The sequence below is a fragment of the Lagopus leucura genome, unplaced genomic scaffold (genome assembly GCF_019238085.1).
Source record: "Lagopus leucura isolate 7727_CA_CO unplaced genomic scaffold, USGS_WTPT01 Super-Scaffold_100012, whole genome shotgun sequence".
Lineage (NCBI taxonomy): Eukaryota > Metazoa > Chordata > Aves > Galliformes > Phasianidae > Lagopus > Lagopus leucura.
Genome location: NW_024962267.1, coordinates 1,938,535 through 1,959,041, shown reverse-complemented (window position 1 = coordinate 1,959,041; position 20,507 = coordinate 1,938,535). Strand labels below are relative to the sequence as shown.

Here is a 20,507-nt window from a genome sequence, read left to right as displayed (position 1 = left end):
TCCTGCCTACACACACTGCTGTGTAAAATAATGCAGTTGTTTCACAAACAGAGGGAGGGTTGTAAAGGTAGCTTCACTGTGACATGAAATCTCTTGAGAGCTTTCCCAGAAATATGAATATTGTAATTATATGATTAAACAATAAGGAAACTTTTTGGATTGCGTGCTTCCCCGAGCTATTAACCTAACCACTAATTAACCAACAGGAAATTCCAGACCTCAAAGTTTCATTATTGCTATACCAAACTGTGAAAATATAAGTGTGTTAATGACAATTACATTACAGCCATCTGTGGCATGTTTTTACATTGTGTCAAAACAGAAAAAACATAATATACCATCTGTTACCTACCCATATTCTATTGCATAAATCAACACAAAAAATATTAGAAAAGTCTTCCAGTTTGCAACTCAGGTTGCCTCTTATGTCATGTATCTTATTTGTAGCAATCACTGTGCCCTGATGTTACCACCATCACAGGAGTACAGTTTACTTCTAGGGTATAACTTCAGTGTTCTGAGGGGAAGAACTGATTTCTTGGAGTTTTGGGGCAGTTGACCCCTCAACTTTGGTGTCTTTTCCCTCAAGCACATGTGAATCCCTCAAACTAAAAGCTGATGATTCCCTTGCAATTTGCTGTTTCTTTTGTTTTTAAGTAAATATTTTTTTCTGGATAATGTTTACTGGTATCCCCTCTTTCTCTGAACAGCAAGCATGATTTGAAGCATTTCACTATTGTGCAGGTTTCTGTTGTGACTTTTGATCTTAATGCTTTTATGCTTTTCTTTCATGGTTTGTTTTGTTTTTTCTTCCTTTCTCCATTATTTTATGTTCCTCTATAGAGTTTAATCCATGCAGAGTTTCCCAACTCCCTTGATTTGTGGTTCTGGAAAAAGAAAATGTCCTCTTGGGAAGAAAACTGGCACAGAAGAAAATACTAAAAACAGCAGTGGATTAATGAGCCGTATCTGTAATGATTGAGATGAAATGTTACTCAGCAAGGTCTGAAATACTCTGAATATTTGCATGTTGCCTTCTTGCTGAGTAGACAGAACTGTAATTGGTGTGAAAATGAGGATAAAAGGTTTATTGAGATAGAGAGGTGGAAGAGTCACGCTGCAGTTTAAGGGAAGTCATGTTGTGGCAGGTAACTCATGGGATGGGCAGGTAGCCTAAAATAGAGCCCTTTCGACCCTGGAATAAGGTTGGTTTTTTGTTTGTTTGTTTGTTTTGTTTGTTTTTTAGCAAGCATTCTTATTTTGTCCTTAATTTGCTCAGCTGTGGTGAGAGCTTGTAAGCACTAGCTTAGTGTTCAAGTTAAATTAGCAAAATCTGTTTCTCTGCAGACTCTGATGCAGCAAGCACAGTTGAAATAAAACAAGGAACTCCCTGTGTAGCAATATACCTACAGTGTAAATGTCTTATTTAATGCTATAGGAAAAACTTACTTGCTATGCTGACCAAATAAATGGCTGAGGGGAAGGCAGCTGAGAATTTTTTCTGGTCTTAGAGAAAGATTCTGCTAGTCTCAAACCAAGAGCATTTTAAGAAAACTAAACAAGTATGGCATATGATGGTGAGCTTTGCATGGCTACCTACTAATTTGCACAAAAATAGGAGTTCCACAGGCCTCTCTGCTAGAATTTTTAGTTTGGTGTATTACTAAACCAGCAAAGAGGCTGAATATTGACCTGGCAGTTTGGTGACAGTAAAAATCTGTTATTCATGGTAATTAGAGGAGAGGTGACTGTGAAAACTTAGAAGAATTTTACAAAACGAGTGACTGGATAATGAAATGGGGTGAAATTCACTTTAGATTTAAATTCAGTAGGAATCTATTTGTTGTGTAAATTGGTAAAGAAATGAAAAGAGAAGATGTGATTCTGGCACTTTCTAAATCTGTAAAGGCAATATGATGAACAGTTCCGGTCTCTGTCTTCTCCAGAAGGATATAATGGAACTGGAGTAGGTTCAGAGACAATCATTGGGTATGGTTGAAGGAAGTATATGGTGTTCATATGAGACGCCATGATCTGATCTCTCTGCTTGTGTCCTTACATTTACTGCTTGTGCTTGTACTGATCTGTTGTTTTCTAATTATTCCAAGTAAGTGAAGGGAGAACATGCAATAGAAATTGTCTAATGGTATTGCACAAAATCTTTAGGCCAAATGTTAAATAATGGAAAAATAATCAAGTCCCCCTCAATTTTGAATGCTTAAGCAACTTCCTTGTTGATGTGTGACTTGCCTAGGAAAAATTCTTGGTCTGGTTCCAAGCCATTTGGAAGCCTCCCCTCCAGTTCTTTTTGATAGAACAAAACCATTTGCCTTTCCCTGGAGACTTGTCTGTGCTGATCCATGACATATGAGATGTCATCTCAGTAGGTACAAAGCAACTAAAGAAACAGAGTACTTAATAAAGCAGGAATGTAACCTGGAAGGATTTTTATTCTTAGCTAGGTAATCCAGGTTTCCTGCTATTCTTGCTACTTTCAGACTTTAGGTTCTCACAGATATTATTTTTAAAAAATAATCATAACTATTTCAGGATTAGATGAAATATCAAATTGTTTTAAAGTCTTTTGTTTATAACAATAGAGACAATGGGGAGCTGGAAGCTCTTTGAACCTCAGTCGTTTCCCTACTGGATTAAAAAAAAATAAAAAATCATTCTGGACAACTTCTCCAAATGCCAATAAATGGTACAGATCCATTGTGTTCTGATAACCGTTAGGCTCTTTTTGGGATGGTGTTGTTTGTTTTCCTCTTTTTCCTCAGTACAGAAATGCTCAGTATTCTGGTTATCTTCAGATTTTCTTGTCTGTGATTAACTAGAGATCTGAAAAGATAAGTACTGGGAAGTTAGTTTTACTTCACTTGCTGGTATGTGCAAGTCTTCATATCTTCATATCTCAGAAACAATTCTGTGGGTTAGGGAGTAGGAAACAGCCCCTGAAAATCTACCCTAGACAAATGAAAGGGACTTCTTCAGAAACTTTTGTATCTAGCGCTGTAGTGTTGTTGTATTTAGCAATATAGATTGCTGCTTTCTCTTAAAGTCTACAGGCACAAGAAGTTCTATGTTTATGAATGTTCACATGTATTCCCTTTTGCTGCTGAGAGTAGTTGATGTTTCCTTTTTAGGGCATCTTTTCCAATGCAGCAATGCCAAGATGAGTAGTTGAAGTAGATTGTTTTATGGGAAAAATAAGAAGAATTTGAAAATTCTGAAGAAGTTCTAAGAAAATATTTTAATTGCCCTCCCTTAGATTTTATTTTGTAATACCCAGTCTAAACTCTTTTGGCCAGGTCTTTAAAAATTCTCAATATTTTTGTACATATTCTAGGAACTCATTAAAAAACAAAACAAAAAAACACTAGAGGCATTTTTAAAGCTGCAAGAAGGGAATTTAAGTAAGTAAACAGTAGATCAAACTTGATACTTCAGATAGGAGAGAACTGGACATTAATATGAATATTAATTGAACACCTCTAGGTGCAACCAATAGAGCGGGATGTAAATGAATGATTCCAAGCAGAATTTCCAGTTGTTTTCTGCCACATAGGACAAGCTGGCCACATGGAATAAATATATTGGTGTCTTAAAGACTGCACTGATAGCCTGTTTGTTTGCACTGAAAATTTTACTACTGGTTGTCTTAAGTCCTGCAATGCTGCCTGGATCTGTGACCCTGTTGACCTCAGCTTTTCAAATTACTAAGCTTGTTTCAAGGCTTTTTCCTCTTAGTATCCTTAACATTCGAAGTTTAGTTCCAGCCTGCTGGTTATGTGGATGCCCACTGAGCACTGTTGTGAAGGTTTGTTTCATTTAACCTTGCATGTTAGGTAAAACTGATTTAGAGTTCTGTTCTGTCTGAGGTGGTGCTGAGTGGCCACTTGTAGCAAGACTTCTTGGCTGAGAGAAGCCAGCTAAGGAGCTATCAGTGTTTGGCGCTGTGCACAGGGACTTGCAGATGCTGCCCTCTCTCCGAAGCGGCACACAGACCTCTGCAAAATGCCTTGTGGCCTAATATGGATCTAGAAGCAGCATCTACTAATGATAGGAACCTGCAGGATGCTACAGCTGATATTAGTCCTTCCCAAAAGAGTTTGGCTGCATTCCTTCCCATCACCTGGACAGATTGAATTGTAAGCAGTTTTCACGCTTCTGTATACTTTGAGAAGAAATGAATGAACTGAGAATTGCTTTTGAAGCAATTTCTGTTTTTTTTCTTGATAATGGTGTCATGCTTCTGTTATTGTCCTACTTCAAACACTGTAAAGTTTGTTTTCTTCCAAGGCAACATAATTGTTGTACTTCTGTTTGTGATACTGATTAGTGTGTCAGTCATTTCATAGGCAGTATTGATGATCAAATTAGCTTGATTTAGAGTTATTTTCCTCTGCAGTCCAAGCATTTATCTAGTCACCAAAATCTGCTTATCTGAACTGTTTAGTTGGATATCTTACAGATGGAAAAATGGGGAAGGATAAAAAAAAAAGTAAGAAAGAGGAAAGAGTCCTAATTCAAAGGTTTCCCATTAAGGTTTTCTTGTAGAAAGAAAAGGAGCACAGAAAACAGGATAGGATTCTTTTTGCGGTATCATAAAGACACAACAAAGCTACTTAGTACTCCTTTGAATTGGCTGAAGTAGACGTGTCAGGATTAATGACCATACAAATCTCAGATGTACTGTGTAGGCTGTTTGGTCAGGTGGTGGGATTATAAATAGGTAGGCTTAATGATGTCAGTGGTAAAAGAAAGGAGTGACAGCATGCTTGCCATGCACACGCTTGATCCAGCCCTTCTACCTACATATGCTGTTGAAAGGAATTCACTTGATTTTAATGGAGAAGAGAAACCTGACTTCTCTTAGAGGTAGGCAGAAAAGTAGCTTAACCAATTTTAGCTGTTCTCCTGCCCCCTCCTCTTGCTTAAATGGTCACCAGAATGGCTTCCAGGTGGTACTTTTATTACCTTACTGGGGAATGTCAGTCTAGCAGCTATTGTGTTAGATATATGCAGGTAAAACTTTGACATGCAGCACAGTTGTGGTTGGAGTAGGTTGGAATTCTGGAAATGTTTGCTGACAAATATTTTGCAAGACTAAGAATGAAATTGTTGGTATTTACACAGCATTTCCTGGCTTGTTTGGATTAACTTGCCTGAACTCCCGTTGTGAGGAAAAATATTTACCATAATTATGCATCTCTAGCAATGTTTAAGTCTATGCTTTTGCGGGAAAGGCAGATTCACGGATAAGGTAGTAGTTAAGTTGTCAGAATCCAAATACAGACCTGTAAAAGGAAAGAATTAAAGTCTGTAGTGCTGCATTCAGAGGAATTGTGTAATTCTTCCAGTCCAAGATACAAAAAGCTTTTTATCCTCTTCCTGGCTTGAGGACAAGGGTGAATAAAGACCTGTCAGTATATCCAAGTGGATGGACTGCTAGAATTTCAGTGCTGCGCTTTTGGGTATAGAAGAGTTTTGTCTGTTATTTTAAGTTTCAGGTGGCCACCCAGAAGTTCAAATTAGATTGTGTTAAATGAAGAATGTTGTATGACGTGGATACATCACGGCTTTTCTGCCTTTGATTGATTTTCATTGTCCATCTAATGTTGATATGAAGTTTTGTTTGGAAGAGATGCAGTTGTTAACAACTTGTAGAAGTCAATGCCTTTTTGTTTCTTATAGCAAGATAAAAATGTGTGTTCATTTAGTATTACATAGCACTTTTATTTATCACAGAGCATTAAAGCATTTTGATAATACCTAAATAGACTCTAACTGCACAATGCCAAGATATATTTTGTTTACAGCAAGAAAAAAAAAGAATTTGAGAAAAAACCTTGAGCTGAGCTTCATGTAGAAGTTGGTACGCTTCTTGTGCTGAATTGTAATGTTCAAAACTCAGCAGTGAGTTTGGAAAAGCTGAAAAGGGCAAGGGAGTGAATAGTGTTGTATCCCAGCAGTCAGAGCAAGTTACTCATCTATGTAACATAGGAAAGTTTCTTTACATTCCGTAGAGGAGGCCGCTGCTGCTGATAGTTGTTAAAGAAGTTACTAAGAACAAAATTTTCCCTACTGTGTAGTTAAGGCTGAATGTCTGTACTCTTTGCAAAGACTTTTACTAATTGAGTGCTGGGGCATCCAAACCAGCTTTGATGTCACCCACCATGGTGCAAGGAGTCAGATTGCTTTGCAGAAATGTTGTCTTCTGTGCCTGCTGCAAGGTTGCAGTAAGAATTGATTTGGGGGATTTTGAGTCCACAGATGAAAGTGAAGAAGGGAGCTAACAGCAACTCTCACATGTAGAAGAGGATGAGTTTGGGGGGGAGGATGTTGTAGTGTTTCTTTGGGGCGCTGAATTGCCAGCCTGGGGGGAGCTCAAGTTAAAAGGGATGAAGGGGAAGGAGGTTCCCACAGCTAGTGGTAGCAAAGGTGGGAATGAAAACTGCTGCCAGGGTGATGCTAGGAAGAGAGCTGGGGCAGCATTTCTGCTGTGCTTCCACCACCCAGCTCTCTGCACATTGGATTTGGGCTGAGGCAGCAGCACTGTGGTTAAGGGTGGCAGGGGGGCTACCCTGCTCCAAGGGGTAGGGACTTTGCTGCTGCACTCTGAGAGATGTGGGGTCATGGAGGTAACTCTGAGAGATGAGCAGGAGATGGGCACTCATGGCATTTGTTCTTAGTTTTGCAACGAGTGTAGGAGTGTTTGCCACAATGTTTGAGTGACATACAAGGTGGGGAGAATTTTTTTTTTTTTTTAATTACACCCTAGTTTTCAGGATAGTAACTAAGTTGAAAAATGGAAGTGTGGGGATTCTTTTCATGGGATTTAGTAAAGCTAACACTTATTTTGGTACAGTTTCCTAGCCTGAACTTAACTTTTTCCTCTTTCATTTTCTTTTCTGTAATAAATAACATGCCTCATTTGCTTACATGGTTCTGTGCAAGTAGTACATGGTTCTCATGCATGGTAGCTCTTTCTTGCTTCTCTTTTCACATCCCATGACATCTATGTAACTTGTGTATTTTTTTTTTTTAAAGCTTCTGCCTTAGGATTGAAAGCTTTCCTGCCTTCTCAATGCCTTCCAATGCTTGATATCATGTCTCTTCTCCCATTTAATAACTATTTCTTGGCTATGCAAATGTACAGAACACTGGAGTTTTACCAAATTATAGATGCCTAAATGGCCCAGCTGCTAAGAGAAGGCTGCTGGTAGCTGAAGAGCTTTATGCCAGGGAGAAAGCTTGGCTTGTTCCAAAGAGCTGCCTGACAACCAGAAATCAGGGCAGTTCTTTTCAAAGTCACATCATGTGCTTGACTCGGTTCTTCCTGTAGTGGATCTGCAGCTGGGAGACTGGGAGGCTGCAGCTGAAGGGAGCAGGGGGTAAAGCTTTGCTTTTCTGTTGTTACTGCAGAGCTTCCTAGCACCTGACCTTCATTTTTATTTTTTTTTTCTGTGTTGCCCACCTGCACCTATTTCAACAGCTGTGTTGAGGGCTGTGTGTATGGGAGGAAAGGAGTAGAATTTGTGTTAGTTTCTTTCCTGGCTGCTGTGGTACTGGGTGGCTTTTTCTTCTTGCTTTGCCCAGCCTCTAAATCCATCCAGTGCCTGCCTCCAGTGTTACTTCTAAAACACAATTTTGAACAGCAGAGAAAAGCCGCAGAAGAAAAGCTCAGATAAATTGGCAATTCTTTGCTCCATTGATGTTCAGAACAGCAGCTAAAAAACCTGTGAGCAGAGCCAAGCGTTTCATCTGCAGGCTTTGAAAGATGTGCTGCTATACCTGCTTTCATGGCTAGTAGATAACAGCCAGGAGGGCAGATTTAGGTTTTTCTCTATTTGAGAGCCCCTAATTGAACTTCTCTTGCTGGTCACAGGAAAAGAATATCTGTACGCGTGTGCTTTTACAGAAGTTCTTGAAAAAAGATTTGAGTTTGTTCCTAGTGGAGCTGGCATATGTTTGCTTGAGTTTTAAATACTTGTTAGATTTACTAGTGTATCAAAGGTTAAGCTCCCCCTTTCAGATCAAGCTGCTCTTTGTTTTCTTTTCCTGTTTATTCAGCCAGTTATATATTACTCAATCACTGTTACAAATTTACTGCTTTCTCTTCCCTGCTCCTTCCTTTCTGTCAGATTGCTTTCATAACTGTAAATATAATAAAGACCAAATGAGTCATATGAAGTTTTTTTAGTTTTGAATGCTGTTCAGGTTGTTTCACTTCTCTTTTGATAGCAAACCTCGCTTCATTTTCACTTTCAATAATTTGTGAAAAAGTTGCGAGTGGGAATAAGTATCTGCTTATTACAGAGACATGTTGCACACTGCTTGCCAAATTTGTATTCTGTGTTAGCATTATATACTTCACAAGTCCAAGATCTGAATCTCCTTAAAAGTAATGTTGTTGGAACTAATTTTCCTCCACAACTCTTCTTTTTAATTTTCTCCTTTTAAGAAGTAACACTGCTTTTGGCACAACAGGGTGTGATATAAAGGATTTACTTGTACAAGAATGTATTTTTCTAATTCCTTAATAATAACGTTTATGCTAATTTACAGCTTAATTGTTGTTGTTATTATTTTACCCTCTGTTGCCTGATAGCACTGCAAGCTCTTGGCTGTCTTCTAGCAGCAGGACAATTCTTACACCTAAAAAGGAGCTCACTGTTTTTCACTGAGCAGTGTAAAGCAACACAGATTGATGGTTATCTGTATGCAAAGGCTGGGCAGTCTTTCTTTTGTTTTAAGTGACCTTGAAAAGGTCACTGTATTCATAGTTACTATTTCATTTGTAAGAGTGATGAACAAAAATCCTTTTTTTTTTTTTTTTTTTTTTTTCCCAGAAAAGTTTTAAACTTGTATTTGAGTTAGTTACGTTGAAGTTGGAGTTGGTGTCCCTTTAATGCTCGGAGGGCCACCATTACAAACATGCTTTTCAAGATTGCCACTGCCATGGGGACAGACAGTCGGGTGAATATCTATTCTAAATGGTCTGGAGGGAACTGAAGGATTCACTTGCTGCTTTCTTGCTTTCAGTGTGAACCAGTTGCCGAAAGATTCCATGAAGCTTTCATCTTACTGTCATGGTTACGGTCCCAGTCCAGTGATTTACTTCCCTCTAGGATAAAACTCTTCTAAAAAAAAAAAAAATAAAAAATCTTTTCTCTAGAACTCTGAGGACAGTTAAGGAGGGATTCAACACATTCCATTGACTAGGAAAAGTTTTTTCTCTATTGAGAGCTTTAAAAACACATCTTAATTCCTGGGATGGCTTATTCTTGATCCTTTTTATTTATGGGAAGAGAGATGGGGTGTTTTTTTGTTGTTGGGTGTTTTTTGTTTGTGTCTCCTAAATGTAGACACAAATAAGAGAGGATTGCTGGATTCTCACTGAGTAAACTCGTAGAGATGATCTAAGATCAACTTGTTAATCGTATCACTTGTAGTATCACTACTGACATATCAGTGTATTGGTTGCACAAAGCGTTTTCCTTTTAGGAGAACCCTTTACTTGGTCCTTTCTTTCTAGTATCTTTTTCTTTTGTAATATTTTTTTAAACACTGCAATATTTGCAATAAAAAAATATTTTTGCAATATTTATCTTCTTTCCCACTTATAAATATGTATAGAAACTGCACTGTGTAATACTTCACTGTCTCAAAGAGTTACAAGATTTTCATGGTTATTTCTCCAACTGGAAATTGGAGTTAAAATGTATTTCTGTACTTTTTTTTTCTTGTAGCTATTGAAGTGCCTGGTAGGTACAGTAACTAAACAATGTAACATCAGAATCCTCCCAAACAGGGAAGTGTATGAGTTTAGAGCCTGAAAGTTCACATTGATTTGTGGAGCAGATACAACAAACACTTCTTTCATTTTGTTCTACACATACCATAAGTCTGGCTTGAAGGGATAACCTCCCAAGAATGAACCATGCTTGCCTCTCATTGATCCATACCTTGATCTTAACATCCAGCTGATGCTTTCATAGTGGAAATAAACATACAGACTGTGTATCCAACAGTGATATTGATCTAGAGATGAAAGCCTAGTATCTACGCTGATTGGCACATTATATAGATGTCACGATGCTGGCAGAGCAGCTAGCTGCTTAATTTTAAGAATAAATATAATAATACTGTAGTACTGCAATTTTTTTTTGCAGAAACCTGGACCACAAAAACAAAACACTGCAGGGAACCTTTTAATATATGTATATGTATAGCATAACTTTTTGTTTCTTGTACTGAAACTTTAAATTACTGAAGTAATTCTACATTTTTTTCAAGTAACTAGTTGGAAATGTGTGTGCATAGGGGTAGGATGCAGCAAGCAACAGTGAAAGATGGTTAGAATGCAGTGTAAATAGTTACATACGATGGTTTCATTTCCATTTTCTGAGCATAATGGCCACTGGAGGGAGAGGAAGGAATCTCTAGAACCTTAGAAATCAAATTAAAAATCTGCTTTTGAGAATGGTTGGATTTTGTGGTGGTGGTGTTTGTTTTTGAGAACTCCAATTAACTGAAGTAAAGAACTTCCCGTCCTTTTTTCTCTGTCAACTTGAAACTTGGACTGGAAAAAAACAAGGATAGGAATGAGTGAATCTAAGATAAGAAAGATAAGTCTCTGAAAATGGAAAAAAACAAACAAACAAACAAAAAAACACGACGAAGGTCTTCTGTTGTGGTATGAAATAAATACAATTTTAAGTATGTGCTGGAAGGTGGACTCATCAAGCATTGCAAAATATTAAGATGTTTATGTGCTATAACCCAAGCACATACGCTGTTGTATCTCTGTAATATCATTAGGCTCTGACTGTAGTCGATATTATGCAATGGTTCCTCATACTGATGAACAGATATATGGGGACTCAGGCTTTCTGTGTCCTTTACTAATAGTGCACAGGATAACAGAAGCTCATACGGTAGGATGTCTGGAAGAAATTTTTTGCTTTGAATGCACAGATGCCAGGTATCAGATCAGAGATAGAAAAATGCATATAAGGTGAATCCTATGCTCACACACACGCTGTTCTGCTCTGCTAGTGGTGCTAAGGGTGGAAAAAGAAACGGTCCTACTTAAGTGTTTTCATTTTGGTCTATCACAAGATTATGCAGAGCGGATAAACAGCATCTCTAACTACTGTAACAAAATGTACTCTGAAGAAAAGTGTTGTACATGGGGTAGGTATATCAGTGCCATTGTTAGCATTCAGATGAAGAACAGTGCAGATGAAAATTCAACTGTGTTTCAGTAAGGAAAAGAAACCATCTGTAATTACACTGCAGATGAAAATGATGCTATTGTATATTATTCCATTTTTCATATCTTTGATTATGTAATTATCAAGTCCTCAACTGGGAGCTCCAGCTTTCCAACCGATTTATGTCTTATGAAATACTTAGATTTTTTTTTTTAAAAGGGGCTGACATCCGAAATATATAGTCGTGATTTTCATTAAGAGATATAAAGGCTTCTGTTCAGTGGTTGTTTTTTTTTTGGTTTTGTTTTGTTTTTTTGAGTGACTTACCTTGGAAAGCCTATAGCTACCAGAATCGGGCAGTAATGTGGTGGTTGTCACGGAGCATTTTCCTTTCAATTAGCATCTGATCTTGAAGATATGCAGCACTGGTGCTGTGAAATCACTTACATCTCTGGGGATAATGAATAAACAGCAGGAAAGTTGGTGCTTTCTTACTTATTGTACATGACAAATCTGTGAGTATTAAAGATAAGTATTGAAGTGGGAATGCTTGTAGAGGATATTTGTGGCTTAAATATTTAGCCTGTATATTGCCCAGAACTGATGCATCATTGTAAGTGAAAAACACTGAGGTAAGCCTGAACTCTTGTTAACTGTTCTTTCACTGAACAGATGATGTGCAAGATTTCCGCTGTCTGCCTCAGCTACGTAGCAGTGGAGCAGCATTGTTGTAATAATTGTGATAACTGCTTTGAATGAGAAGTCAAAGACAAGAAAAGATCTAGAAGAAGCTTTACTGAATGGCCTGTTTCCTTTCTGGAGGTGATCTCAATGCTTTTCTGACTTTGAGTGGGGAAAAAAAAGTGCTACTAGTTTTGGCATTTAGTGAAGTTTGAAATAATCTCTCCTTCGTATAATTGGGTGTTTTTAGTGTCGCAGTGCAAACTTAGGTTGTTTAACAAACTTAAATCCATCTCTCGTACAGCAGAAAGCTTTTATTCCTCTAGATTTAGTGAGTTTTTTCAGTACCTCAGAGCTGACTCAATTTCAGTTGATATCCCTTGTGTCTTTTCCTGTGTGATCGTTTAAGTGATTGCTACAGAAAACTTGAGAGCTGGTCCTACTGAGGTTAGAGCCAAAATAATGTCACTAAAAGAGCTATGAAGGTGCCTCTGTGCGGTATCTTAGTAATTTGCTCAAGACTGGAAGTTAAGTGCTGTAAACGTTAATACTCTTTGAAATCAGGAATTGAAGAGGTGGATTGTTTATGCTGTTGCCTTTGCTTGTGTACAAATGTAGCAGATAGATTTCCTCTTTTCTCCAGTTTTTGGGGAAAGTGATCCTTATCAAGAGGAAGTGCTGGCAGTAACTAAAATATCCAGGTCACTGTAAGTTCAAGTATTTCTCATTGTTTTAAAAGACCTTTTGCCAGTTACTGGTGCAAGATACTTTAGTTATAAAATACACTGCTTGTTGATTTCTAATGGGATTTTTCTGAAACTTCTTTATATTTTTTTCCAGTTTAACATCAAATAAATATAGTTTTATTTATTGTACCCAGACTTTGATTTCAAAAAGGGCTTTCACACATTGAAATCATTGGCACTATTAGTTTTTTTTATTATTTTTCTGCAAGCAGGAAGCATGTTGATATACAGCAACAGAACTTAATTTTGTAAAAGTGGGACCTGAAGCACTTAAAATGTTGTCTTTATGGCCTTGCATTTGATTTGAACAGCTGTACTGCTTTTACTTAACAAAATGGTGAAATCTATCTGTATTTTAGCTGGAAGAATTCTTTAACATCCTCTAGCTGCCTTTTCTGGGGCTGGGAAGAATTAGGAAAGAAAGTGAGTTTTTTTTCTACTTCATATGATTAAATGGATGACACTCATGTCACAGATTAGTGGGTGGCTGGAGTTGTTTATCCCATGGTAAACTGGGGAAGCACATCCCTTGGTGTGGGCTGGCATCTCTGTGTCTGTGCAGAGCAGTCAGGCAGCTGGGGGGCAAGGAAGCAGGGAGCACCCACCTTCTGTGGGACGCTGCTGCGCAGTTTCCAGGGGAATTTTAATTAAACTTTGTCCTTACTTGATGTAAGTTTCTATTTTAACTCACGTTTGTATGCTGTGGCTAAATCAGGTGTATATTGATTCTTCCCACAGCTCTCCTTTAATTCTGTAGTAGCCAATAAAATAATGTTTTGGATTGTTCTAACTTCTAATATTTACTCTGCAAATTAGATTAGAATAGGTCTGCTTAGCTCCCAGCACATCTGGAAGCCATCTGAACATGAAAGGTGCTGTGAATGGGACCATATATGGAGCACCTTTTTCTGACTTCCAAATGTTTATTTTTATATGATTGGTATTTATTCCTCCTTGTTATAATTGCATTTTACCTTACTTAACATTCAGAGAAGAAACTGCCTTAACCATTCTGTGTTTTTAGCAAAATCATTAAAAATGCTAGCAGCCTTCTGGCAGAGATGAAGAGATGAGAGAAAACCAGGCATTTGCTTGGTTGATTTTTATGATGGATAAGAATTTGAAAATGATTCCACCAACTTGGAGTTATTTGGATAATGCTGGTTTTGTGGTTTTTGGTGTTTGGTCCCCCAGGGTGCCTGAGAGAAAGTGCCTGTAGCAACTTCTTGCTGACTATACTGCAAAAGAGGAGGGGAGGGCGTGCAGGTTAAAAGTACTGCTACAAGTGGATTCTCACCACCCTGTCACTTGCTGCTTTTGCTCTGCACCTACAGATGTAGTAACATCTGATGTTGTTTGCATTACCAAATAGCAACTCAGGGATCATGTGAATGCAGGTCTCCAAAACAAACAAACAAACCTTGAAAGACCAAATGCAACTCTTTTGGGGGGAGTACAAGACATGAAAGAATAGGTAAAAAATGAAGAAAAAAGTCCCTGTGACATCTGGAAACAGAAAATGAGAGTATGGGGATATCTGTTGCTTAGTAAGACACTTAATAAAACTCAGTATATCTTCTGAGAACATGCACTTGGAGGTTTCTCCTCCTTTGAGTGGATTGGGAAACGTAAACGTGACTAGCCATAAAAATCCACAAAGATCTGTTGTAGATAAGAGAGATTTGCTGTTCTTTGTTGGGGTAAATGGAAAGTCAGCCTCACTACACTGCCTAACCCCACATCATGTGCTTATGTTCTTCATAAGTGTGTCTCCCATCGTCTTCCAACTGTTGCACACAAATTTTGTCTCCTTTTTTCTAGTTCTAGCTCTCTGTAGTGTAAGCTGAACACTATAAATAAGCCTGCATTTTACTAATGGAGGCTGCACACTTATTGATGAGTTTGTTTTGGGTTGAGCATGATCTGTAGCAGTAGTGGAGTTCCAGCAATGAAATAGCATTTGTCTGCTTAATGGAAAATAGAGTCCACTAGCATTTGTGAAAGATGGCGTGTAGTCTTCAGGGATTGAATTCTGAGTTCATTTGTGATAAATAACCTGAAGTTGCCTAAAGATATTGAAGATGAGTACAGAAGGGGAAAGGCATATTGCTTTGCTTTGGGCATAGATTTCTTTTTTCTTTTTTTTTTTTTTTTTTAAGTAACATGTTATAAGGGCTTTCTTCTTTTGTTTTTTAATAGTTGTAATTATGTTGTTTTTGGCAGTTGGATGAAAGCTAAGGTTATACAGAACAAACAAACAAAGAGGAGGAGTAAAGAACAGCTTGATTCATAACACACTGTTGTAGAGACTGGAGCTAAATGTGCAGCTGACGCCACGTGTCATGAGTCTTATGTGGAGAGAGGTGTGCAACAAAGCTAATTTGAAATATGAACAGAGAGGAGACACAAATGTTGATGATGAATGTTCATTGGGTGTGTTTGGACATTTAGGAGTTCTGATGAGCTGGGAGAGGCTGTGAATAGTTAATTATTCAGCACAGAGTTCTGAAGTTCAAAACTCCAAGTACTTTCAGAAACAGCTCAGTCATGTGAACCCTCGTTACACAGTCATCTTTTGCATTGTTGTTTTGGACCTTGTTTGTTCTTCACTGTAAGTGACTTTAAACTTTGTTTTGCCAAAAAATATGTTTCTAATTCTGTGCTACGTGTTTTATGTTACTTCTGTGGGATAAGTCCAAAAGTCAATGTTTTTGTTGTTAATGTAAACAAAGTTTGGTACAACACTGAGATCTAAACTGCAATCATAATTTTGGAATGAATAGCGTGCTCATATATACGTTTGTAGTTTAACTTTTAGTGAGTGTGGCTTCCTTCCAGTCTTTTTCTTTTTAAGAAATAAATTCTCTTGAGACAGTGCATGTCCATATAGGGCTTTTTTCTTCTAATGATGAAATTCTTAATAATAGTATCTTTTCCTCATGATTATATTGGTGAAATGTAAAGTACTTTGAAGGGAACGTTATACTATTTGTTGTAGGAAATAACAGAATTTATAGCATAGCATAAACAAATTGAGATGTAGAAAATGTTCCTCTTGGACCATTTTAGATTTTTTTTTTATGTTTTGCAAAGGTTTTTGTGTATGCATGGGAAGAAAAGTGAGAGAATAAATATAGGAAATCAACAGAGATGGCAGGAAAACGTGGAAACATTTTGTGACTGAAATGTCAGGAAAGATCAATAATAGTGCTATTTTATTACTATATAGAACCAAATAGAGTAGAGTTGGTAGAATTTATTTAATAGGTTTTAATAATTAAAAGAATAAATTGGCGGGGAAAAGTATGATTTTTGCCTGCCTGTCTATCCAACAGATTAAACATACAGCGCAATTTAGCTGCGTGCAGTGTAGTTCAGTATTTCTGCTTACACCAATCTAGTAAGTCTGTTTGGAGAACACTCAAATAAGGTCTCGGCTTTTTCTGTCTCAAGGGAGAAGAAAAGTAATTCATTTATTTTTGAGTGTATATTTAAAATATTAACAAAAGCTTTTAGTTTTGGACTCGCATTATTGGACATTTGTATTTAAACTTACCAAAAACAAATCCATTTTTATTTGACAAGATAGATATTTTAGTTTGGTTATTTATCTTTGGTCACAACTGACTGTAAGTGCAAAATATTCTCTCATTCTTTCCTTACACATATTGATTTAATGCCATGAGTGAAAAGAATTAAGTTCATGATTCATTCCTGTCTCAAAACTTGTTAGTTTGCAGGCCTGGAATCAAATATTTGACTTTTCCTTGTATCCATTTATTTCAGAAGAAAAGCTAAAGCACCTTCTCCTCCATCTGAAACCAGAACGGTCACTGATTGTCCATTTGATGACACAGAATCAGCCAACATCATCATGGAACAGAAAGAGAATGTAATTGATAAAGACATTGAACTGTCAGTGGTCCTGCCAGGAGATGTGATCAAATACACTACAGTTAATGGGAGGTATGGAATGACATTTCTGTTTAATTTTCCTTTCCTACTGAAGTTTACTTCAACCTTTATCCAGGCATAACTCACTCTGTAAAATATACAAGTTTTATAAGACTGGGTGTTTTTGAGTAAATTTGAAAACATATACTTTACCTGCCTTTTAGGAAGACTGATTTTTTTTGAAGCAGAAGGTCTGTATGGCACCTATAAGGATGCATAGATGCACCTGTAGTTCTTTCTCGTCACTGCAGATCTCTAGAAAAATGCTGTTTGTGTGGTACACTGAATTTTCACATATGCTTTTTCTTTGTTAGACTTTTCTGCTTCCTACTAAGCTGCAAAGTCATGTGTTCAGCACTTCTACTTATTGCCTACTAGTAGTCCTAAAAATCATCATTTCATACCAAATATATAAAGCTTCAAAGAAAGCTTCTAGTTATAGCTTTGGTAACTTTTTTTTTAATAAATCAAATACGTTTTGCTGAACCTGGTTTTAATTTGGAATAAATATTTCAGTCTGTTGGTTGATGAAATGGATTGTGCATGTAACTCCCAAGTCACTTTTAGATCACAAATTGATTGGTGAGTTGAAATCATAAATCCTGGGACTTAACCCACTGAGATAATTAACATTCTGTTCTTACTGAGAAGATCCTATGCAAACCCTTCTGTAGATCAGAGCAGTTGGAATGCCAGTCTGTGCTGAGTAACATAAACACGTAGTTACGCCGACCTCACGTTATAATCAGAGATACTGACTGTAGTGGCTTAAGTCTGTTTGCATGCCTTGTCATTTGCTAGAGTTGATGAAGTCATTTTTTAGGTATCACACATCAGAGCTGCAATGAATTAATTTGTATGGATTATTATTATTTTTTTCTCCATACATCATCTAGTTTTTCAGGATAAGTTAATTCATATTTCTTGAAAATATTATATTTCTTAAAAACAGATGTTCTAAAATAATTCATTACTACTGTGATACTTTACAGTGTTCTGCTAGTAAGTTTACAGCAAGGAATATTTCTGTCTATAAATGTGGTTCTTTCCTCTATTTTCTAAATTTCTTAAAGATAAGATTCCATATGCTCACTGTCAAGCAGTTCTCCTCCTTTTCTTCACTCCTTCTGTCCATGCTTCTGAGTACCACACCTGCTGTATCTAGCTTTCCCCAGAACAGAGTGCCAGAAAATTGCTTATTTCCTCACTCAGTCAGACTTCATTGCAAATAGATAGTGTTTAGGAAGTACAGACATTTCCCAATCAGTTTTAATATCCCTTGGTTAGTACTTCTTTCTTTTTCAACTGAGAGTCTTTGTGTCAATTCCTTAAATGGTACCCTGACAAATAACCTGCATTAGTGCTCCCAGGCTCATTCACAGTGAAGGGGAATACTGTCCAGGACCTGTGCTTCAAAGCATCTTTTCTTTCAGCTTTGCATTGTCTAGAAGATTGTATTTTGTGGACAGATAATCAAGACGGCACTGAAAATGACATAATCTGCTGATTTGTCTTGCTGGTATCCAGAGGTGGGCAGTTTTAAAGCTTTAGAGGTGGAAATACCTTTTTATATCTCGTATTCGGGGAAAAAGAGAAATGGGGATTTGTGCAATCATGTGCTGCAAGAAACATCTCCAGTGTTCTCAGGTGAAATTGGGTGGTTTGTTCCCTGCTTGGAGTAGTGGATAGCAGGAACAAGGTGTTGCATAGGTAAATATCCTTTGTGAGTGGTATGCAGTGGCTGATAAAAATGGATCTGTAGTATCTAAATCAGTTTCAGAGGAAAAGATTTCAAGAGAGCGTAGTTAAGGTCCTTGAGTTGTTTAAGGACAACTAAAGCAAAAACTGAGAGACTGAGAACAGAAAGGAGGGCTGTAATAATCGCTCGTTACTCATTTTGAAACTTCTGGCATAGGGTTTCTTGTGTGGATTCCTTCACGTAAGCCTAGACACCAGTCTGTATTTTGTAGTCATTGGTGATAATGATTCAGTTCATCCATTCAGAATTGAAGGATTTCTCACGGTGTTCTGAGCAAGTATTTATTTATTTATTTTTTAAAAAGTCACGATAGGAGCAGTGATGATGGGGGAAAGCATGTGATTCAAAGAAAGGAATTAACAAAGCTTCAAATTTTTTTCATGATTTGTTTTTGAAATGTTTTTCTGTGTGACATTTCTTGAATCTTCTCATTAGTTCTAAATAGAGCACAGAATTCAAGAATTGTTTGCAGCCAAAGAAGAAGAAGAAAAATAATTTGACAAATTTCCTTACTTAGTGACTTGATTGTCTTGTATTCCCATAGTGAAGAAATGTAGTTTGAGAAAGATTTTTCTAATTGAAATAATTAGTTTCAATTGTATGTGCTAGTAAACTATCTTACAGTTGATTTATTTGGAATTTGTGCATTGAATTATTTTCCTGGGCTGCATGTTTATGGCTTTAATTTCAGACACATTTCAGACCTTAGCTTGGCTAACTTCGTTTCTTTACAGCCTTTTGAGTTTCCATTTGATCCGTTCTTGAGTATTTTCAGTCATTAGGTTTTGCTTAGAGAACTGTTGGTTTACTCTGTATGGTGAATAGCAACCTTTGTGGTGTTGCCCTACTTTCCAAAATCTATTGTACTTACATTTGTTAGTAACACATTCTGGAGGGTTTGGTGTTTTTTGTAGTTCTCTGTCAAAACAAATGCCTTTTTCTTTTTAGAGAGTAGCATTAATGAGCACTTTAGCCAGGGAGCTACATACTTAAGTAATCAGAGGTTTATAGGAAGCCTAATTGCCTGCGTGTAGGTTTATTTTATGTACGTATGTATTTTTATTTTTGTTCATCTTCCTGCCCACCTAGTAATCTTTATGGTGGCTATTAAGTGAGTTTTGTCTATTTGGTGGTGTTTCTCATTATACTCGTGATGGGAAGACCTTGCCTCTAAAACTTGATTAGGTAGGAATACATAACTAAAAAAAAAAAAAAAAGGCAGAATGTAGAAACTTGATGGATATTTTCTTGAAATGCTTGGTCCAGTATTTGAAGTGATATCTTTAATGGCTGGTTTTGAACTCAACTTGCTATAAACATAACATAGTTTGATGTATTCTAGATGGAAACTCATCATAAATGGGACAACTATTAGCCAGTTCTTGCTATCATATAGTCATATGGGAATAACCAGAGGAAAACAGATAAGGAATGGAGAAGTGCAAGAACACTTGTGATGAGAGATTTCCAGAAAACTAAGTAATGTAATGAGTTTAAAGTAATTGCAAATAATAACTTTACAGAAATGAGATGAATAAACACCAGCAGATATTATACTCCAAAATTGCTGCTAGGCTCCTCTTAGTTTTACTCATTTGAAAGCTGTTAAATTTACTGTATTACATGTACTTCTGTACCTTCGTTCTTGGAAGAGTTTAACAAAAAGTAGTTTTATGAGTTTTGGAGAATGTGATTACGAAAATTTGCTTTTTGTATCACTCTAAGGAAATGTAAAGCGCTTGTGGCTGGCATCTTGGCCTCCAGCAGAGTGGGGAGACTTAAAGTCTGACATCCTTTAGTCACACAAGTTGTTTTTGGAAGTGGAAAGCAAATTTACAGTGAAACATTGCCCTTATGTACTAATTTGCATGTACTTGTCTGTTTATGGGCAGCTGTGTTTCTTGCTTACTGGCCTGCCACTATTTGTGACTGGTTAAGGTGAGGGCTTGCCCCCTTCACCATGGTGTGTTTGCACTGAAGGGCTCTCTGTGACCTTTGCCTATGAATTCCTATCCTGCTCATCTTCAGCATTCCTATGTTGCTCCTGCTGGGAGAAAAGGTAAACTTCTTGGATAGCCTGCTAACCAGAAGGCAGACAGTACTTCTAGTGATGACTTCTCTGTGGTGCTTTCTCTGGCTGCCTCC

At 37.2% G+C, this 20,507-nt stretch overlaps 1 protein-coding gene across 2 annotated transcripts in view; it reads left to right on the top strand.

The window, feature by feature from the left end:
• COBLL1 (cordon-bleu WH2 repeat protein like 1) overlaps positions 1-20,507 on the top strand; it is a 75,008-nt gene that overhangs the window by 25,518 nt on the left and 28,983 nt on the right. For both annotated transcript variants that reach the window (XM_042874396.1, XM_042874395.1), the window contains exon 2: positions 16,436-16,615. In XM_042874396.1, coding sequence (XP_042730330.1) covers positions 16,436-16,615 — 180 coding nt within the window. The remainder of the gene's footprint in view (positions 1-16,435; positions 16,616-20,507) is intronic.